The sequence below is a fragment of the Tachyglossus aculeatus genome, chromosome 3, assembly GCF_015852505.1.
Source record: "Tachyglossus aculeatus isolate mTacAcu1 chromosome 3, mTacAcu1.pri, whole genome shotgun sequence".
In the NCBI taxonomy this organism is placed as follows: domain Eukaryota; kingdom Metazoa; phylum Chordata; class Mammalia; order Monotremata; family Tachyglossidae; genus Tachyglossus; species Tachyglossus aculeatus.
Genome location: NC_052068.1, coordinates 69,736,468 through 69,757,543, shown reverse-complemented (window position 1 = coordinate 69,757,543; position 21,076 = coordinate 69,736,468). Strand labels below are relative to the sequence as shown.

Sequence of the window (21,076 nt, the reverse complement as noted above, 5' to 3'; positions counted from 1 at the left end):
CTTGCAGGTTTGAGTCTGAATCTTATTCTTCTCTCTTTCCTTCCCTCCCTCCCTCCCATGGCCATCTCTGGATTCTTCCACAAGCGCTTACTACTGGTTCCAAGAACTTTTGACTGTTGAAGAGCCCTACATATTTACAGCTGAATGATTTGTCCAAGTTCCAAATTCTACAGGGCAGTTGTCTTCATGTGTCAGTGAAATGGAGCAAATGTTTAAAAGTGTTAATGGTAACATGGTTATATTAGCAGGGTTGGGGGAGGAAATGGCTCCAGCTGTTGCCCTGGTAACTTGGAACCAAGGTCAGCATATCTAGCTTAGCTCTTCGGCCACCATGGGGTCGGAGCAGGTGGCAGTTGTTGGGCCAGGGATAGCTGACCTTGACACAAAAACTGCGCTGCTAGATCACTCAATAGCCACATGAGAGGTTAAGATTTGCTGGATAAACTGACAATAACCACATCCTTTCTAACCAGGCTGTTTGGATTTGGGTGTCCTATTTTCTTAAGTGTTCTAGCCTTCCAATGAGTTGGTGGGTGCCTCTTTTTTGGAGAGTCTTTCAGTATTAGTGGGAAATCAAGTTGTTTTATGTGTTCAAATGAAAACTGGCAAGTTTGACCTAGAGGATTACACAGAAGATGGAAAGCAGTATGGCCTAGTAGAAGGACCGTGTGTGGGCCTAGGAGTTAGAAGATCTGAGTTCTCATCCCAGCTTTGGCACCTGTCTGCTGTGTGGCTTTGGGCAAGTCACTTAATTTCTCTGTGCCTGTTACCTCATCTGTAAAGTAGGGATTAAAACTGTGAGCCCCAGGTGGAACAGGGGACCATGTTCAATCTGATTATTTTATATCTCCCCTAGTGCTTAGTGCAGTGCCTCACACATAATAAGCACTTAACATATGCCATAAAAATTTTTTAAAATTTCCTATTCAGTTCATCTAGTGTTTTGGGTGTCTTCTTGAAGCTACTTGTCTTACTTGTACTTGAATGCATCTCCTAGGCTTAAATTGTATTCTGGTTGCTGGCCAGAAATGGCTACTTATTATCCAAGATATAGAGTTTAGCCTGTATATCTAGAACATGAAGATTTTTGTTCTTTGATATTTTGTTTCCTATTCTGTATGTACAGAAGTTAGCCGTGGGTCTTAAATTTCCTAAATCTATAAATCTCCTTTGTGACTGGAACTCTTATCCTTAAACAAATACAATTGAATGAATGAATGAATCCTCGACTGATGATCTGCCAACAGTAGTAATACTACTGATTATTGTGTACAGCCCTAAATTGGTCAATTTCATAACAGTAATTATAGTATTTGTTAAACATTTAGACGAAGCACTGGGGTAGCTACAATCCCTGTCCCACATGGGACTCATAGTCTAAGGGGAGAACATTTATTTAATCTCCACTTTACAGATAAAGAAGCTGAGACACAGAAGTTTAGTAGTAGAAATAGTATTGAGCACTTAACTGTGTGCAGCGCACTATACTAAGCACTGGGTGAGAGAATATCCATGTAGACATTAGACATAATCTCTGCCCCTTGGGGGGCTCACAATCTAGAAGTAAAAATGGGGAGAAGGGACTAGAGACAGACACATTAGGAGTATTGGAATAGTAAAATGCCACACTGCCAAAAAATAAATCAGTAGGGAGCTGTGACTAGAGGAGAAGAGTTTCAGGCTCCTCGTAGCTCATAGTCCAAGAGGCACCCACAGTCGTGGCACCAGTCTTCCTGAGGTTTTGTATTTCCTTCTGGGTGTTGGAAGGCAGGGCCAGGTGGAGTTTCCTCGAGGGTGCAGGTTTCTGAGGCGCAGCCAGACTGGCCTGACGTGGACACGGAGAATATCGGGGGGTGGGAAGGAGGGCGGCAGTTACCAGGGATACTTTTCCCACTGGCGGCGGAGCGGTTAAGAGTTGGCGGTAGAAGCTTTCATCCCTGGCCAAGTGCTCACGGAGCATGTTGGGACCGGCGGTTCCTTGGTGGCTGGAAGGAAGGGGGCGGTTACTGTGGATATTTTGTACAGCTGTGGCAGAGGGGCCCAAAGTCACACAAGCAGGCAAGTGGAAGAGCTTGGATTAGAAACCGGGTATCCTAACTCCCTGTCCAGTATTCTTCCTGCTGGATCATGCTGCTTTCAGTTTCACTCCCTTTGTTTTTTAGTTTCATTTTATTGTAAACCCCATCTCCCTAAACTTGTACTGTAGAACCAATATGTTTATGCCGCGCTGGTTCTGTGTTTTTCTTTTACCCTTTCTAACCTCATTTACTCCCTATCCAAATCTCATTCCAGTATTCATCCTGACCATGCTATTTCACACTTACCTAGAGCAGCCCTGTGAGGAAGTTTTTCCTTCTGCTCTTCTGGGTTTGAGGTCTCTAGCCCTACCCTAAAGCCAAATCATTTAAGATATTCTGTCCCACCGTCTATGCCTCATAATTTGTATTCCCTGGTTTATATTACATTTAGTAATAAGGAAGTGCCTTATTCCTTATAGTACAAGAAGGCTTGTCGGTCATCATCATCATCATCAATCGTATTTATTGAGCGCTTACTGTGTGCAGAGCACTGTACTAAGTTCTTGGGAAGTACAAGTTGGCAACATATACAGTCCCTACCCAACAGTGGGCTCGGTCATGTCTAATTTCTGCTTTAGAGTGGAAAACTGTCTATTTTGTAATCTGTTGAACACTGATTATTGCAGTGGTAGCTGTGTCAAGTGGGCAGGCAGAAAGCTCTTTTAAAAAAGCTCCTCATCCTGGAGATTGCTAGGAGGAGTTGAAGGTCACATGAAAAGGGCAGAACAGGGTTAGAGCTACCCTGTGTCTCCTATGTCTTTTCTATCCCGGTGGATTAGCATCTTCCAAAGTGAAGAGTAGAAGGTAAAAGCATGCAGAAAATGGGCTGGAAACCCTTAGCAGTTACATAAATTGTGCAAAGACCTTCTTTCTGCATAGGTGGTCTAAGCATTCATAGAAGCTCATATTGTCAGTTAAGAAAACATTATTTAAACTCTGAAAGGTATGCATGTTGTTTATAGATGCAGAGCAGAATATGAAAACAGAGATCAAGCTGCAAAGGGAGATGAAGCTACTCGAAAACGATTCCATGCCTATGTGCTCTTCTTGGGAGAACTTTACCTTAACCTGGAGGTAAGGGAATTCTTCTATTCTGTGCCTCGTTGAGAGTGCTAAAGATGACAGAAAAGGTGCAGTTGAAAAATTCAGTTGTTGAAATAAGGGTGTGATTATTTTGTTCAAAAGTTCTGCTACATTGCATAAGTGAACCAGCTATCTAAAATGCAACTGCACTTTTGTGCAATTAAGTTTTATTGTATTTCATCAAATGATTGTTCTACTGTGTACATCTGCAGTTTTTTGAAAGACTAAAGATATGCAGGAACCTCTTACCCTCGCTTCTGGTTGAGGGTTTTTTTGCATCAAGATGTAATTCTACTTACACAGGCTATGGAACTTTCCTTCAGCAATATTGTCTTCAGTACAAGAAACACTTTTGCAAAAGCAGAACTTAAACTATGTACACTCAGTTCTCTAACAGAGATTTCAGTCTTACTCCTGCATTAAGCAAAACTCGAAATTATAGTACTCCAGACTTAACCAGAGCAGTAAGTGCGTGGACAATCATTTCTTCCCAAATGACATCACATTGTATTCCGTTGAATGTGCTTTGTAGGAAGACCGTATCGTCACTTTCCCAGCAGAGCTCTGTCGGAAGCATGTCATTAAAACTTGCCTTGGAGAACTGAATGTCAATATTTATGTGCACATCCACAGTGTAGAAGTGGTTCTTCCTAAATCCCAAACATGAATCAACCACTCCGAGTACTCTATTAGTTGAGGTAGTCATTCTTTGTCTTTATTTTGAAGGAAAGGGACATTTTTCTTGGGGGTGAAGGAAACCATCAGTGTGGCAGTCGATCTGCTTCAGACCCCTGAATGAGATACCCCCCTCCTACCTTACCTCCCTTGATTTTCTACTCCAACCCAACCCGCAAATTTTGCTCCTCTAATACCAGCTACTCATTGTACCTCTGTCTCGTCTGTCTTGCCACCGACCCCTCGCCTACGTCCTGACTCTGTACCGGAACACCCTCCCTCTTCATATTCGACAGATATTCGACAGATGATCACTCTCCCCACCTTCAAAGCCTTATTTAAAACACATTTTCTGCCATTCCCTTTTGCATCACCCTTGCACCTTTTATTCACCCTATCCTCAGCCCCAAAGCGCTTACGTACCGATCCATCATTTATTTATATTAATGTCTAGACTGAAAAGGTCTTGTGGACAGGGAATGTGTTTACCAACTCTGTTAGGATGTACTTATAGCTTAGTACAGTGCTCTATATATAGTAAGTGCTCAGCGGAAAGAGCACAGGCTTTGGAGTCAGAGGTCATGGGTTCAAATCCCATCTCCACCAACTGCCAGCTGTGTGACTTTGGGCAAGTCATTTCACTTCTCTGGGCCTCAGTTACCTCATCTGTAAAATGGGGATGAAGACTGTGAGCCCCCTGAGGGACAACCTGATCACCTTGTAACCTCCCCAGGCTTAGAACATTGCTTTGCATATAGTAAGCGCTTAATAAATGCCATAAAAAATGTGCTCAAATATGATTGAGTGGAAGAACAACGGCTGACACCTTCCCCAACCCCTTGTCCCTGAGAAGCAACTCTTTTTTTGTTTTGTTTTTTTCCTGGGAAAAACAAGAATGACCTCAGCTAGTTTTTGTCATATAATCATTTTATGGACAAACTCTGGGGTTAGGAAAGGCTATTTTCGCATCGTGGAGTCTTAGTAGTAATCGTATTTGTGTACTGTGTGCAGGGGTGTGTACTAAGCAATGAAAAAGAGCCCCCAGGCAGGAATTAGAAACTGACCCTGTCCCTTAAGAGACTCACAATTTATGAATAGAAGCAGTGTGGTCTAGTGGATAGAGCTATTTATTTATTTATTTATTACTCTATTTTACTTGTACATATCTATTCTATTTATTTTATTTTGTTAGTATGTTTGGTTTTGTTCTCTGTCTCCCCCTTTTAGACTGTGAGCCCACTGCTGGGTAGGGACTGTCTCTATAAGTTGCCAATTTGTACTTCCCAAGCGCTTAGTACAGTGCTCTGCACACAGTAAGCGCTCAATAAATACGATTGATGATGATGATGATGATAGAGCAGGTGCCTGGGAGTCCGGGGGACCTGGGTTCCTGATTCAGCCACTTGTCTGCTGGGTGACCTTGGGCAAGTCACTTCACTTCTCTGTGCCTCAGTTACCTCATCCGTAAAATGAGGATTAAGACTGTGAGCTCCATGTGAGACATGGACTGTGTCCAACCTGATTAGCTTGTGTCTACCCCAGCACTTAGTAGGGTGTCTGGCACAAAATGTGGGGTAAAGAGATACTGTTGGGGTAAAGGTAGTACTAAGATTGGAAGGGAAACTCCATCTAAGAGAATCAATCAATCAGTCAATCGTATTGAGCGCTTCCTGTGTGCTCTGCACTGTACTAAGCGCTTGGGAAGTACAAGTTGGCAACATATAGAGACAGTCCCTACCCAACAGTGGGCTCAGCAGTGTGGCTCAGTGGAAAGAGCACAGGCTTTGGAGTCAGAGGTCATGGGTTCAAACCCCAGCTCCGCCAATTGTCAGCTGTGTGACTTTGGGCAAGTTACTTAACTTCTCTGTGCCTCAGTTCTCTCGTCTGTAAAATGGGGATGAAAACCGTGAGCCCCCCCGTGGGACAACCTGATCACCTTGTAACCTCCCAAGCGCTTAGAACAGTGCTTTGCACATCGTAAGCGCTTAATAAATGCCATCATCATTATTAATATTAACAAATACCATAAAGGGGAGGGGAGAGAGGACAGGAGATAGACACATCAGAATCAATGAACCCTTAAATCAGCATAAAAGACAAGGACAAATATACATCAAAACGAGTCAGGGGCTGTGGCTAGAGAAGTAGAAATTCAGACTCTTTGTGGTTCAGGGTCCTTGGTGCATTCACAGCTACCATAGCCACTAACATTCCTCATGCTACAGGTGCGTTTCCCTTTCCCACCGGGATGGTGGAAAGCAGGGCCGGTTGGGGTCTTCCTTGATGGTAGAGAGATAAGCTGGTTTCAGTTCCTGGGAAGAGAAAGCAGTTGGCTTGGCCACGGTGGAGATGGGCCCAGAAGTCTCAGCTTCTGCTTTTATCCTCGCCGCCCGGCACGCGTGGATTATCGGTCTTTTAATGTCAATCCTGAGACCCTCGGCTCGTTTAAAATGCTTTGTTTTTGCAAATGTGGGGAAGGCATATATGGGCATTTGATTTGGCAGTTGATTTCTTGGATCACTTTCATGTGATTGTGACATCTTGTTCCGACTTAAAACATATGCTGTAGCGGCATGAAGGTCATTTTTTGATGGTGAAGAAGGAGAAAGATTTGCTTATATAGAAGGCTCCTCATCTTCATTTCATTATCCCGTTAATGTTTCCAGATTACTGTGTGTTTTATTTGCTGGCTTGAATGCTCTTCTCTTGTTGCGACCCTTGACTGTTGGTTATGTGCCAGTGACAATTCATCCTATTATTATATTTATATTTTTTGGCTTGAAATTTACGAGTGAGCGCTCACTGCCCCCTCCTCTGTTCAAGGGCTCTATCAGCCCTGATTGAAGTAGATGATTAACCGTAATAAGCTTTCATTGCCAGTAGTGTGGGCAGAGGTTTTAACACTGACTTCAGGCTGCTGTTTATTAGCCAAGGCTCAAATTGGAATGGATTCTGTTTGTACAGTTGTATCAAAACAATTTCACCTTCAAGAAAATCTCTGTAGTCATGTGAAAAGTACACTCGTAAACAAATTTGATGGAACCCTATAAGCCGAGAATTAGATATTGGCCAGTTTTAGTGGGAAGTAAAATTTAAAATCATGAGTATCTAGGAACAGATATGGCACGTGTCCAGCCCTTTTAAAAACCCCAGGCGGGGAGATTATGGTTGATTCCTCTGACTGTGGATATTGCCTGTGTAGCTCTCTAAATTGCCAGGCTAGAATATATTTTTTAAAACTCCTAGAGACCCTTGGTGTGGCCCCATAGTTCTGTGAGCTAGTTGTTATTTAAAAAAAGCTAAGTGTCTGGATTCCATTTGCTAGCTATATATCGTGAACATCTACATTTCTGAAACTACAGTATAATGTTAATTTAGCTGTTGGGCTTTGTCTGACTTTTCTTGTACTCCTATAGATAGCATTACTTTCAGTTCTCCCACAGTGTAGAGCTTGCATCATTGCTAAACTGCAGAAACCTTGCAATGTGGTGTTTGCTATATAGTGAATGTATCAACTCCTTCCTACAGAACAACATCCCACTGAATTCATGCAGTCTTTTGGTATTGGAAGGAGGTTCCCTAATACCCTGATAGATTCCTAACCAAAAAGTGCAGAGCCCAGACAGTATGGCAGAACTAAGTGGTACATTTACAATCAGTAATGAATGATTGAAAGAAAGAAGGGTTACTTGGCGAAGCATGATACCTCTCTCAAATATGCTTCACCTCTTTTTCTTAGGTCTCCACATCCAAACAAGATGTAGTTAACTTCCTCGATTGGGTTAAACTAGACTTAAATGTTAGCCATAATTTGGTTTTTAGGAGGAGCTTTGTAGTCGTGAATGTTCTTTCCTTCCCAGAAGGAGTTGCCTTTAAATGATGATGATGATGATGGTGGTGGTATTTAAGCATTTACTGTCTGCCAGGCACTGTTCTAAACGCTGGGGTAGATACAGGGTAATCAGGTTGTCCCAAGTGGGGCTCACAGTCTTAATCCCCATTTTCCAGATGAGGGAATTGAGGCACAGAGAAGCGAAGTGACTTGCCCAAAGTCACACAGCTGACAAGTGGCGGAGCCGGGATTAGAACCCGCAACCTCTGACTCCCAAGCCCGTGTTCCTTCCACTAAGCCACGCTCCTTGTCTTAAATGCAGGATTAAGAGTGTTGGCATTAAAAGGCAAGGGAGAGTGTAATACATTTGCATTACTATTCACCTCCATCAGAACAGCCGTAGCCTGGGTTATTGCGACCTCACAATACATCGACCCCAGGGATGCTAGAGACAGATGTGATAAAGTAAATAGTGAGTGAATGAATAAAGCCACAGAAACAGGAGGCGAGGGCAGGGAGGGATTTGTAGCTAATTTCTCCATATCTGTAGCATATGGCCATCACATGAGGGCTGATTCTGGAATAGACTCTCTCTTAAACCATATAAATTAGTAGGAAAAGATGCCCGTGATAGAAGCACATTTTGACAAAGCCTAGTGCAGTCGTACTGTGGCGTATGCCCGTATGAAATTCAACAAGTAGAATTTCCCTCCAGCGTGCTAGCTATTCATCTGCCCGGGAAAAGAAAATACAATGCACTCCAGCCGTTATGAAATACTGTGGATTCAGCTAGAGCCAGCATTATAGGGGGTATCTTATTTTCTGACCCCAGAGAGGGGATCCAAAGGATCCCATTGAACGCCACCCTGGGTCAGGTTTGGACTCCAGTTGACTCCAGTGTCCATTGCTGCGGTGGGCTCTGAGGTGTCGGGCTACTTTGACTTGAAGCCGACCCAGTGTCTGGGGCTGCAGGGGAAGGAGAGGACACCCGAGTTCTCTTTTCTGAGCCTAGGGTAGGGTCAGAAGGAAAACGGGATCCAGCCTTCCTTTTCTTTCCCTGCCGAAGTTGCAGATGTCTTTGAAAAAAGGTCTTCAGCTCAGGCCACAGCTCTGAGATGACGGAGCATCTGGATTCCATTTCTGACCCTGGACTGGGAGCTTGAGGGGCCTTTGGATCAGAAATGGGAACCACCTGTTCCCTCTCCATTCGTTTATGCCATGCCGGAGTTTATCTTGGTGGGGGCAAGAGAGGAGAATGCATCATATCCCCCCAAATCGGTATTACAACTCAAGTCAACATAGTAAAATGATTTCCTTAATCCTTGTCTCATATAGTTTTTCAGCTTGCATCATGTGAAGATAAACACTTGGTAAGCAGAAAAAATAAGCCAAAGAGCCGTTTAAAATTGTGAAAGTCAGTATATTGTAGACTTTTCTCAGAAAAGTATCATTGATTCTGAAATGGGCTGCAGCGATGTCCACAAATTAAAATGGTTTGCTATTTTATGTAAGTTAACCAGGTTCTAAGAAATATTATGTTTCTAGTTTTTGCAGTGAAGAATGATGGAGAAACATATTGGTTTTTCACGTGAAAACATTTTTATGTCTTGATAAAGAATATCCTTTTAGTGAGTGGCCTTTGGGCTCAAATTTTTAATATTTTAATTTTCTCACAGGTTAAGGGAACAAAAGGTCAGGCTACAAGAGCAGAAGTCCTTCAGGATGGTCTTCGAGAGTTGCTGAATGCCCTTTTTTCTAATCCTGTGGACAACAATTTAGTATGTGCAGTAAAACTGCTAAAGGTAGGGTTTCCTAAAAAAACATTTTATGTCTCTAAAAATCACTGTTTTCACCTGTAACCGTTGAGATTCTCAAATTGACTTAAGTATTGTTAAAACTGGAATATATGGACACCAGCAAAAGCAGCTAATTGTATGTTTTGTAAAAACTGATCATTTTTGAAGCCAGGTAACACTTAATAATTGGGGATCTTAATCTTTCATGAAGTAGTTTGTAGTTGACCCTGACCATCTTGAAAGCTTCCAATTCATTAATTTTATGAAAAGTGTTGACTAAGAGAAACTTAAAGTCATTCTGCTTGTCTGTAGCTCTTTTAAAAGTCCTGGAATGTAATTGTAGATTTTACCCTTGGCACTCATATGGAGATGAGATTCTTGGCTCTCAATTTAGATCCAGGGTGCAGCAGACTGGGTATATAGAGCACCAGGGCTGACATTTGCCATTTTCAAAGCCCTTTACAAACCTCTCAAAGTGCCCAAAACTGGTTGGCAAAGTGATACCAGGCTTTATTATAATTGCTTCTTATGAAAAGAAACAGATCAATTTTTAGTAAAGGGAAAAATTCAGAAAGCTCTCAAGAGTGCCTGGGATTGCATCCGTTCATATAAACTTCTCATTTATTTTATTTGTGTAATAATAATGGTGAAGGTATTTAAGTGCTTACTAAGTGCCAGATACTGTTCTAAGTGCTGGGTAATCAGGTAGTCCCACATGAGGCTCAAAGTCTTAATCCTCATTTTACAGATGTAGTAACTGTGGCACAGAGGAATTAAGTGGCTTGCCCAAGGTCACACAGCAGACAAGTGGCAGAGCTGGGATTAGAACCCACAACCTATGCTCTTTCCACTAAGCCACGCTGCTTCTCATACACACTCACACATACGTATCTGTATATATATATATATATGTTGTGTGTGTGTGTATTTTGTTTTTCTTTGATATTGTGCTAAAGTATGAATCAGATCCAAAGATTTGGTATTTGACCAACCTAAAAATAAACACTATCAAAATGTCCCTGACAAATTGAATTTGCCAGAGTAAAAGATTTTAGGACTGCGACTAATAATTTTGCTTTTTTGAGTTTCTGTAGTTCACCAAATTCTTTATTTTACTAATAACCTGCTTTCTTAGTTGACAGGGTCAGTTTTGGAAGATGCATGGAAAGAAAAAGGAAAGACAGATATGGAAGAAATGATTCAGAGAATTGAAAATGTTGTCCTAGATGCAAATTGCAGCAGGTGGGAAGAGAAGTGACATAGATAGCTGCCGATCCTTATTGTTTCCTTTGCCCTTCCTCTGTCCGTGTGGAGTGTATTGTTCCAACTCCTCCTTTAGGGCTATATTGGAAATCTCTCATGGGTGCAAAGACATATTCTCAGGTTTTTCTCTAAGTTATTTCATATCAATTTTTGACCCAGAAAGTTTTTTTTTAAAATCCAATTCAAAGTTCAGTGGGATTTGAAGGCACTTAACCGTGCACACTAAAGAGAATATTAACATGTAGACACATAAATGTGCTAAAATAAATTATTGTATAAACAGGTCTAATTGAAGGCTTTGTTGTAATAACTGTCAGCAATTTCTAAAATTCTTTGGATTATTACTAATGTACTACTTTTGAAATCTTTACATACCAAGTACTGTCAGTTATCATGTCTCATCAGCTGTGGTTCCAAAAGTAGCATCAAAACATTGCTTGAACCAGAAAATGTTAAATTATTAAGCTGTCTTAGATATAGACTCAAGTAGGTTGTCCAAAGTAAAGTCTTCAGTGCTATGGCGAAGCTCTGCCAGATAAGGCTTTTTATGTAAATCATATAAAGATTCTGAAGTTCTTGTTTTTTAGCATTAACATTTCCGTTTCAAAATCCCAATAGTAGTGTCTCTCTGTAATAAAGAACTGCAGACTTTAACTATAGATCTTGTTTTAAATCAGTGAATTTAGCTTTCAGAAATTTAAATATACCTATTCATTGTGCTAGGAAATTCAAAGCAGGAAGCTTTTGACAGTTTAAGGGAAAGCATAGCATTTTAAGGGTTTCTGGATTGAACGAATTACACAGTGTGGTGGACTTGAAAGAAAGAAGTATTGTGATTGCGCTAACAGTTTAAACTTGGATTTTTCTTCGTAGAGATGTAAAACAAATGCTCCTGAAGCTGGTTGAGCTACGGTCAAGTAACTGGGGTAGAGTCCATGCGGCCACAACATTCAAAGAAGCGACACCAGATAATGACCCCAATTACTTTATGGTATGGCATCCCCCATAATGTCAAGCTTTTATTTCTTATCTGGATTCAAAAGTAGCCCCGAATTGCCCCGCGTTTAAACCAAATGCCGTTTACCACCTGCTAGTATCTAGCCGTGACAGACTCTGAAGCCAGATTTGTTAGGAACAGAAACGCTGCGATGGGAGGCCAGGTAATAGAGTAGTAGAGCTAAAAGGCATGAAAAGCCACCACACAGGCAGTGGTGGGTAAAAAGGAGCCAAATCGAACTATCTGCCATTCTTGGCAAAGCCTCGATCGGCAAGAAATCCAGTGCTTTGCCCACCCCTGTCCCCGTTTGTGTCGATCCCAGCCTGGTTGCTGGCCTCCCCTGGCTCAGTGGCAGCTTTGTAGCGACCGTACGGGAAAGGGCTGGAAACTGCATGAAGTAATGTTAAACAGTGTGAATAAATGGATGGTTTGGTCCTCACAACATTTCTTTTTGTATCATTTTGATTATCACTTTTAGAATGAACCTACATTTTATACATCTGATGGTATCCCTTTCACTGCAGCTGATCCAGGTAGGTCCTATAGTACCCATTTTCTTATAATAATGTGGTGTAAAGTGCTTTTTATGTGCCAAATAATGTACCAAGCACCGGGGTAGCTACAAGATAATCAGGTCCTACATAGGACTAACAATCTAAGTAGGAAGGAGAACAGGCATTGAATCCCCATTTTGCAGATGAGGTAACTGAGGCACAGAAAATTACTCACCCAAGGTCATACAGTAGGTAAATGGCAGAGCTATGATTAGAACCCATCCTGTGTTGCTTCCACTAGGCCACACTGCTTCCTACTCTTCTGTTAGATTTGTCAACTATAGAAAGCATGAAACTATGCATACGCGCACACAAATTTATTTTCACCAACCTCTAGCCCAATGCTAAATATTGATTTCTAGTTTGTTTTGGGCAGGGAACGTTTATTATATTGTACTCTCCCAAATGCTTAGTACAGTGCTGTGCGCACTATAAATACGATTGAGTGAATGAATGAATGAGTCTGTATCACCTGAAAGCATATCCTAGAGAAGAATCTCCATGAAGTGCCATTTCCTTGTGTCATTCACCCTCTCTGCACTTCCTAGTTGACTGGAACATCTTTAGGTGGCTATTTTAGAAGTGCCTTGAAGGATTTGTTACTTCCAGCAGGCAGTGGGAAGTTTTTTGTGTAGGAGATGGAAATCAGATGAAACCTTTTAGTTGTTGGTGCCCAAAGAACCGTGTAATTTCTGGTCTCCCACCTGACCTGTAACATATGCGGCAGGATGTGATGGCTTCAGTGCTCCACATGACTTCTTCACCTTAGGTGTTGCTGCCTTCAGGATTGGGAAAGGGATGGGAAAGCTGTGGGATGGCTCTTACTCCTCCTGCCCCTCTTTCCTCTCAGCCAGCGGATCAGTCTGCTTTGGGGCTGATTTAAAGGAAATTCCCACCGCATTAATGTCAGCAGGAGAAGCTGGGCGAGGAGGGGGCAAGGGACATTTGGTCAGCAGCAGCATTTGTCCTACCCTGCTTATGAGAGAGAACACAACTCTCTTGTCCTACCCTGCTTATGAGAGAGGAGAGCAGGTAGAGTATAAACCTACATTTGGGAGTTTTCTTCTTCTCTTCCTCTTCTTCTGCAGCGTCATGTTCCTGGACCTGGGACACGAGGGGGTCTGCATTAAGTGCTCAAAGCACTGGTCACAGGCTGCATTTGTCCCTTCCTTGACACTTTATGGAGCCCCCTTGCAGCTGCTATCAGTGTGTGTGTGGCACTCAGCACCCTGCACAGAAGCGTCTCTTACCCCCCAGTTTATGGTGGGGCCGGAGGGGTGATGAGCTGTGGTTTCCTTCCCTGCCGACTTAGCTGGCCCACTTTGGCAATGCTGTAGCCTCATGGGGAAGAATGGTGCTCTCAGTGTGTTAGGAAGCAAGAATAGCTTGAGTGTCCACCCTGTTCGATCAGTGGCGTTTATTGAACTCTTACTGTGTGCAAAGCACTGTTCTGCTAGGTGAGATAAGGAGCTGCCATTTTTGCTCCTACCTAGCCCCATTTGATCCAAGAAGAACCGTAGGTTCCTGTCCTCTGACCCGCAGTGTTTTTGCAGCAGACCTAAAAGAGTTCTGTCCTCTTGAAACATTTATTGACTCCAAGTTATTAATTTAATACAATCTGTTAACCAAATAACTTGCAAGTTAAAAGAGTCTACTGAAAATTTTTTTTTAATTTTGTAACTTTTGGTCTTTTACTTATTGTGTAGATTACCAAGAGAAATATCAAGAACTACTTGACAGAGAAGATTTCTTCACAGATTATGAAGAAAATGGAACTGATTTATCAGGAGCTGGAGATCCGTAGGTTTCGCTCTTTTGCTGATGTTTCTTCCAGAAAGATATTCCTGTATTTTAAGGAAGTTGACCACCTCAGCCCCACTGCTTAGAAAAAACATTTTCCTGGATAAACACACAACAGAGTAAAGGGGATGGAATTGGAGGGGGTCAGGGAGATAGTTGGAGAAGAGGAAGTGGAGATAGTGGGTGTAAACAACTGGCTCATGGAGTTTGGAGAGGAATGATAGAAGGGAAGTGGGGCAATAACTGAAGTGAGCTGTGGGGTAAAGGGAGGGTTTTTTTTCAGGATAGGGGAGACAGGAACATGTTTGAAAGCAGTGGGGAAGAAGCCAAAGGAGAATAAACGGCTGAAGATGGTGGTTAGGGAGGGAAGAAACGAGGGGACAAGTGTTCTGAGTAAATGGGATGGGGTCAGAGGAGCAGGTGGAGGGGGTGGGTTTTGAGAGGAAGCAGGAGTTCTTTTGAGATACTGCTGGGAAAGATGGGAGAGTTGAAGAAGGGGCAGAAGGAGGGAGGGACTGGAGAGGAGCGGGAGATTATGCAGCATAGGTTCAATTTTCTCAATAAAATTTGTGGCCAGATCATCAGGGGCAAGAGATAGGGGAGACAGGGGTTGGAGGAGGGAGTTAAACATCTAAAACAACTGGCAAAGGGCAATGGGCATGGAAGTCAATAAGGATGCCGGCCAGAGCTAAAGCAAGCAAGGGTGAACTTGAACGAGGTCGGCCTGATATTTGGATTTCCACCAGCAGCGCTCTGCAGCTCGTGCACAGGAGCGAAGGAAGCAGACTGTGGAGGTGATCCGGGGCTGAGGGTTAACGGTGTGAGATCGGCAAAGGGGTAGGGGAGCGAGTGTGTTGAGTTCAGTAGGAAGAGGAGGACGTCAATGTGGTGGTCAAGGGAAGGTAGTTTGGTAATGGAGACTAAATGGGACCTGACTGGGGGAACGGGACAGCCTTGCAGTGGAGGGGGCTCTGTCTGAGGGGACTCCTGCTAAGGAGGAGGGAGAACAGGGGTATTTCAGTGGTTCAACTCTAAATTGTCGAGTTACATTGTATTCGGGAAATGGGTGTAGTGTGCCTGTTCCACCAAGAAAGGGGAGGCGAAAAACAAACTTAAGAAAATTCCAAGTAGGATAATCCCAAACTCTTGAGTTTTATCCCAAGGCTGTGTAACCAGGTGAGTGCTCATTTGTGTATTAGAAGGGAAATTGAAGGGATTCAAGGCCATCAGTATCTGATGCCCCATGGGATTAGAGTACTTGATTTTTCTTTGTTTTTTGAACATTTAGGTTAGTCATATTGAGCTGTACCACAGGAAACCCCTGCCACCCTTTCTCCCTGCCAAGGTGTGACCTCCACAAAATGTTGAACTTTAGAAATGTAGAACAGCTGTGACGGAGTCTGAGCCATGAAGCCTGAACCTATTTCTCTTAGCCACAGTGCCTTCATGACTTTTATGATATTTATCACTGTCCTTGTCTTTTAAGTGGCTTTTGTGTTCTTGTTGTTTCATCTTCCCTTACGTATCTGTCATTAGATTCCCCTCTCCTGCCTTATATTACTTCAGTTACGGGCCCAGTAAGGGCCAGGAGCCATCTGTAATTCTCTCCTATTTCCCTTGTTTCTTGCCCTCGGGGGCTTAATAATAATAATATGATGGCATTTATTAAGCGCTTACTATGTGCAAAGCACTGTTCTAAGCGCTGGGGAGGATACAAGGTGATCGGGTTGTCCCACTTGGGGCTCACAGTCTTAATCCCCATTTTACAGAGGAGGGAACTGAGGTCCAGAGAAGTGAAGTGACTTGCCCAAAGTCACACGGCTGACAAGTGGCAGAGCCAGGATTTGAACCCGTGACCTCTGACTCCAAAGCCCGGGCTCTTTCCACTGAGCCACGCTGCTTAATAAATGCTATTTGTATTCTGAAGTAGGAGATGTTCTGAGCATTTAAACTATTTGTGATGTCATGCGCTGCACCCTCGGGTAGTAAAGTGAGTAGTTTCAGACCACCAGGGACCCACTCAATATACTGCAGGGGAAATTTACAAAATGATCCTCCTAATAGCCTAAAAATTTCCGTCGGCGCATAATTAGACAACCAGAAAGCAAGTTTACACCTTGAAGAATCCCGTTCAGTGTTTCTTGGTCAGTGAAGTGATTTTCTCCAAGGTATGCATCGACACAGTCTAATTGATCCCTTTTTTCCTCTTTGCAGGTACTTGGATGACATCGATGATGAGATGGATCCAGAAATAGAAGAGGCATATGAAAAGTTTTGTTTGGAATCTGAGCGAAAGAGAAAACAGTGAATCTAGTAGAATATTAGCTTTATAAAGCTGTTTAGTTAGTGGGAAATAGTAAAAAAGGAGAAAAGTACAATTGTACCAAATTAAGGATCTTGAGTTTAGGTTACTAATGGATGCAATTTCAATTTTGTTATAAAGTGTCTACCAAAAAAAGTAACACTTACTCCCTGTAACTTAAAATGTGTGTATATATACCATGGTTTATTCTGTACAGTTTAAATGAACAATATGTTCTGGCTGCAAATCACCTTGACTTGAAGTAATTGAACTGTTGAAAATTTTAGTAGAGATGACAAGATAGTTGTCCCACTGAATGTTTGTTTCCTCTCGGGGGAAAAAAGGCCTTCGTTAGACATGCACAATATATAGTTCACAGTTTAGGTTGAATTTAATGTTTACTATTTATGGGTCACAATCATGAAAAAAAACTTTAGAATCTTTTTTTCAAGGACTTGGGAATCAACTTTGTACCAGCTGAATTACGTTGCAGGTACTGTTGAGGACAACAAGCTCTAAGTATTTATTGATTACTCATGGAATGAATCCATAGTTAAAAGCGTATACAGGAGAAAAGGCCTACAAAATAACTTGTGCTCTTCTAAAAGAAAAAATAATTCAGATAACTTGAGGAGCATGCCCTTTCTCCACGTTTTGCAGTTTTAAAAATAAAAATGGTCTCAATTTTTTAACAAATAACTTGACTATCCGGAAGAGGCCGAGGACATTACATTGTTCAGTGTTCATTTAAACAATTTGTTTTGATTTTTGTAGCTGGAATTTTATTGACAATTTGTACTGGTTAGGAATTTTAACAGATCCTGAAGTCACCTGTTTGTTGCCTTCAGTTTTTCATCTGCTTTATAATTTTTCCAGACCTTAAAAGGAAGCTTTTTCTAAAACTCTGTCTTTTGATTGCAGTAGAGTTCCATCTCCCCCGTTCCTCGTTACTAGAGTGAAGTAGGATGCCTAGTGCATTTCAAAGTGCAGCTTGTTTCCAGCTTCCTGAAAAGTAGGCAAAAATTACATATGTACAAAGAGGATTGTAAATATGCATGTAAATAGTTCTGTTAATAATGCACTGTAATACATTTGGTACAACCATATGTGTTAGCTAATACAATTAGCCTTTGACTTCCTGGCTGTTCATTTGTTTACAATATAAGTTAAAACTAGTTTTTGAAAATAAAATTTAAATTGCTTTTTCTTTGATGGGATGTCACTTAAAAAAAAACCGGGCAAATATGCTATTAATGTTTCCTACACTCCTGACCATTGGATTTAAGGTACTCAGTCACCGTCTCCCTCCTTATCCTCTCTCATCTCCCGCTACACCCAAGCTTGTGCGCTTCATTCTTCTCAAAATAACCTACTCACCGTGCCTCGTTTTTGTCTCTCCCACCACCAACCTCTGGCTCGAACCCTCCACCCCTTGTCTGGAACTCCTTCCAGCTTCATATGCAACAGACCACAGTTCTCCTCATCTTCCAAACCCTTCTGAAACCGTAGCTGGCCCTTCTGTCTAATTTCCAATTATCCCACCTTAAATCCCCCCGCTGCTGTTACTTTAGCATTTTTCTGCCAACTAAAGACTTTATTACCACAACCCCTTGTAACACTTATGTATATATGTTTTATACCCCATTACTTTGTAATTTTAGGATCTCCATTCCTAAATAATAAACTTCTTGATGGGGAAGATCATGTCTACTTATTTTTTAGACCTCCCCCAAGTACATAACAGTGCTCTCCCTGTGGGCTCTCAATAAATACTCCTGATTGATTGATCTTGTGGGGATGTTCACAGATATTTTTAAAGGAACACAAACTATTAATGGCAGATGTGTTCTTCAAAGTAGAACGGATAGGGGGACATTCACAATATCTGAGAGGCATTTTACAAGTAGAGGGTATCTAACAGTAAGGATGCCGACTGCACGTGTGATAGGAGTCTTTGAACCAATTCACATCTGTGGCAGAAGTGTGCTTAGTATAGTGCACTGCATACAGTAAGGGCTCAATAAATAGCACTGACTGATTATAATATCATCATCATCAATCGTATTTGAGCGCTTACTGTGTGCAGAGCACTGTACTAAGCGCTTGGGAAGTACAAATTGGCAACATATAGAGACAGTCCCTACCCAACAGTGGGCTCACAGTCTAAATGGGGGAGACAAAACCAAACATACTAACAAAATAAAATAAATAGAATAGATATGTACAAGTATCCTGCCTTGACTCCATAGTCATAGTCACAGTCAGCCTCCTTGATGACTATCTTGCCTCTGGTCACTCCCCTCTTTAGTCCATAGTTCAGTCTGCTGTCTGGATCATTTTTCTAAAAGAAAAGAAGTGTCTCTAGCTCCCCACTACCCATCCATCTCTACATCAGACAGAAACTCCTTACCATTGGCTTTAAGGCACACAGTCCACTCACCCCTTTCAACTACCCTCGCTTCTTTCTTACTACACCCCAGCCTGGGCACTCCACTCCTCTAATGCTGCTACCCACTGCATCTCGATCCCGTTTCTTACCGCCAACATGTTGCCCTGATCCTCCCTCTGGCCAACAGATTGCAACTCTCCCCACCTTGTAAAGTCCCATTAAAACCCTATCTCCTCCAATGCTTTGGATCTATACCCCCCCCCCAAAAAAAACCACTGTTATTCCCCTACCCTCAGCCACGCAGCACTTAACCTATCCGTCCACTGTGCCATTTCCCCTCTCTGTAATTTATTGGTCTGTCTTCCTCCTGTAATAATAAGAATGGTATTAGTTAAGAACTGACTGTGTGCCAAGCACTGTTCATTCATTCATTCAATAGTATTTATTGAGTGCTTACTGTGTGCACAGCACTGTACTAAGTGCTGGGATTAGAACCCAGGACCCTCCGACTTCCAGGCACTAGGCCATGCTGCCCCCTGAAGTATCTTATCTGTACACATTTACTACTCTATTAATTTTATTAATAATGTGTATATAGCTATAATTCTATTTATTCTGTTTTGACACCCGTCTACTTGTTTTGTTCTTTTGTCTGTCTCCCACTTCTAGACCTAGTTGGCAGCATATAGAGACGGTCCCTACCCAACAGTGGGCTCACTGTTCTAAGCACTGGGGAAGATACAAGATAATCGGGTTGGGTACAGTCCCTGTCTCACACGGGGCTCACAATCTTAATCCCCCTTTTACAGATGAGGGAACAGGCACAGAGAAGCGAATTGACTTGCCCACGGTCACACAGCAGACAAGTGATTATGATGATTATGGTTTCGGTTAAGCGTACTGTGTGCCAGGTACTGTACTTAGAACCCATGAGGGCCCGTGTTTCATCCAGTAGGCCATGCAGGGGACATGCCTGCCAACTCTGTTGTGGGCTCCCAAGTGCTCAGCACAGTGCTCTGCATACAGTAAACACTTGTGAGGTCTCTGAGGTGTCGGAGGCTGGGGCTGGTGGGGGGTGTCAATCATTCAGTCGTATTTGTTGACTGCTTACTCTGCAGAGCACTGTACTGAGCGCCTGGAAAGTACAAATCGGCAACATATAGAGATGGTCCCTACCCAACAATGGACTCACGGTCTAGAAGCGGGAGACGGACAAAAGAACAGAACAAGTAGATGGGTGTCAAAACAGAATAAATAGAATTATAGCTACATACACATTATTAATAAAATTAATAGAGTAGTAAATGTGCACAGATATACTTCAGGGGGCAGCATGGCCTAGTGCCTGGAAGTTGGAGGGTCCTGGGTTCTAATCCCAGCTCCAGCAATTGTCTGCTATGTGGCCTTGGGCAAGCCAGTAATAATAATAATAATGACATTTGTTAAGCGCTTACTATGTGCAAAGAACTGATCTAAGCGCTGGGGAGGTTACAAGGTGATCATGTTGTCCCATGGGGGGGCTCACAGTCTTAATCCCCATTTTACAGATGAGGGAACTGAGGCCCAGAGAAGTGAAGTGACTTGCCCAAAGTCACGCAGCTGACAATTGGCGGAGCTGGGATTTGAACCCACGACCTCTGACTCCAAAGCCCGGGCTCTTTCCACTGGGCCACGCTGCTTCTCCGTTAATAAAATTAATAGAGTAGTTAATGTGTGCGGATAAGGTATTTTGGGGGCAGCATGGCCTAGTGGCTAGAAGCAGGGCCTGGAAGTCGGAGGGTCCTGGGTTCTAATCCCGAATCCACCACTTTTCTGCTATGTGGTCTTGGGGAAGCCAGTACAGTTCGTTCATTCATTCATTCAATCGTATTTATCGTGTGCTTACTGTGTGCAGAGCATTCATTCATTCATTCAATCGTATTTATCGTGTGCTTACTGTGTGCAGAGCATTCATTCATTCATTCATTCAATCGTATTTATTGAGCGCTTACTGTGTGCAGGGCACTGTACTAAGCGCTTGGGAAGTCCAAGTTGGCAACAGATAGAGACGGTCCCTACCCAACAGCGGGCTCACGGTCTAGAAGGGGGAGACAGGCAACAAAACAAAACAAGCGGACAGGTGTCAAGTCGTCAGAACAAATTGAAATAAAGCTGTATGCACATCATTAGCAAAATAAATACAATAGTAAGTACGTACAAATAAAATAGGGTAATAAATCTGCACAAACATATATAGAGGTGCTGTGGGGAGGGGGAGGAGGAGAGGCAAAGGGGGGCTCAGCCTGGGAAGGCCTCCTGGAGGAGGTG

The 21,076-nt window shown here is 42.6% G+C and overlaps 1 protein-coding gene across 1 annotated transcript in view; it reads left to right on the top strand.

The window, feature by feature from the left end:
* PAIP1 (poly(A) binding protein interacting protein 1) overlaps positions 1-17,587 on the top strand; it is a 36,291-nt gene extending 18,704 nt beyond the window's left edge. The window contains exons 5-11 of the mRNA XM_038744039.1: positions 3,041-3,152; positions 9,345-9,470; positions 10,600-10,706; positions 11,601-11,718; positions 12,203-12,257; positions 13,985-14,078; positions 16,293-17,587. Of these exons, the coding sequence (XP_038599967.1) occupies positions 3,041-3,152; positions 9,345-9,470; positions 10,600-10,706; positions 11,601-11,718; positions 12,203-12,257; positions 13,985-14,078; positions 16,293-16,386 (706 nt within the window). The 3' untranslated portion in view covers positions 16,387-17,587. The remainder of the gene's footprint in view (positions 1-3,040; positions 3,153-9,344; positions 9,471-10,599; positions 10,707-11,600; positions 11,719-12,202; positions 12,258-13,984; positions 14,079-16,292) is intronic.
* The last annotated feature ends 3,489 nt before the right edge of the window (positions 17,588-21,076 follow it).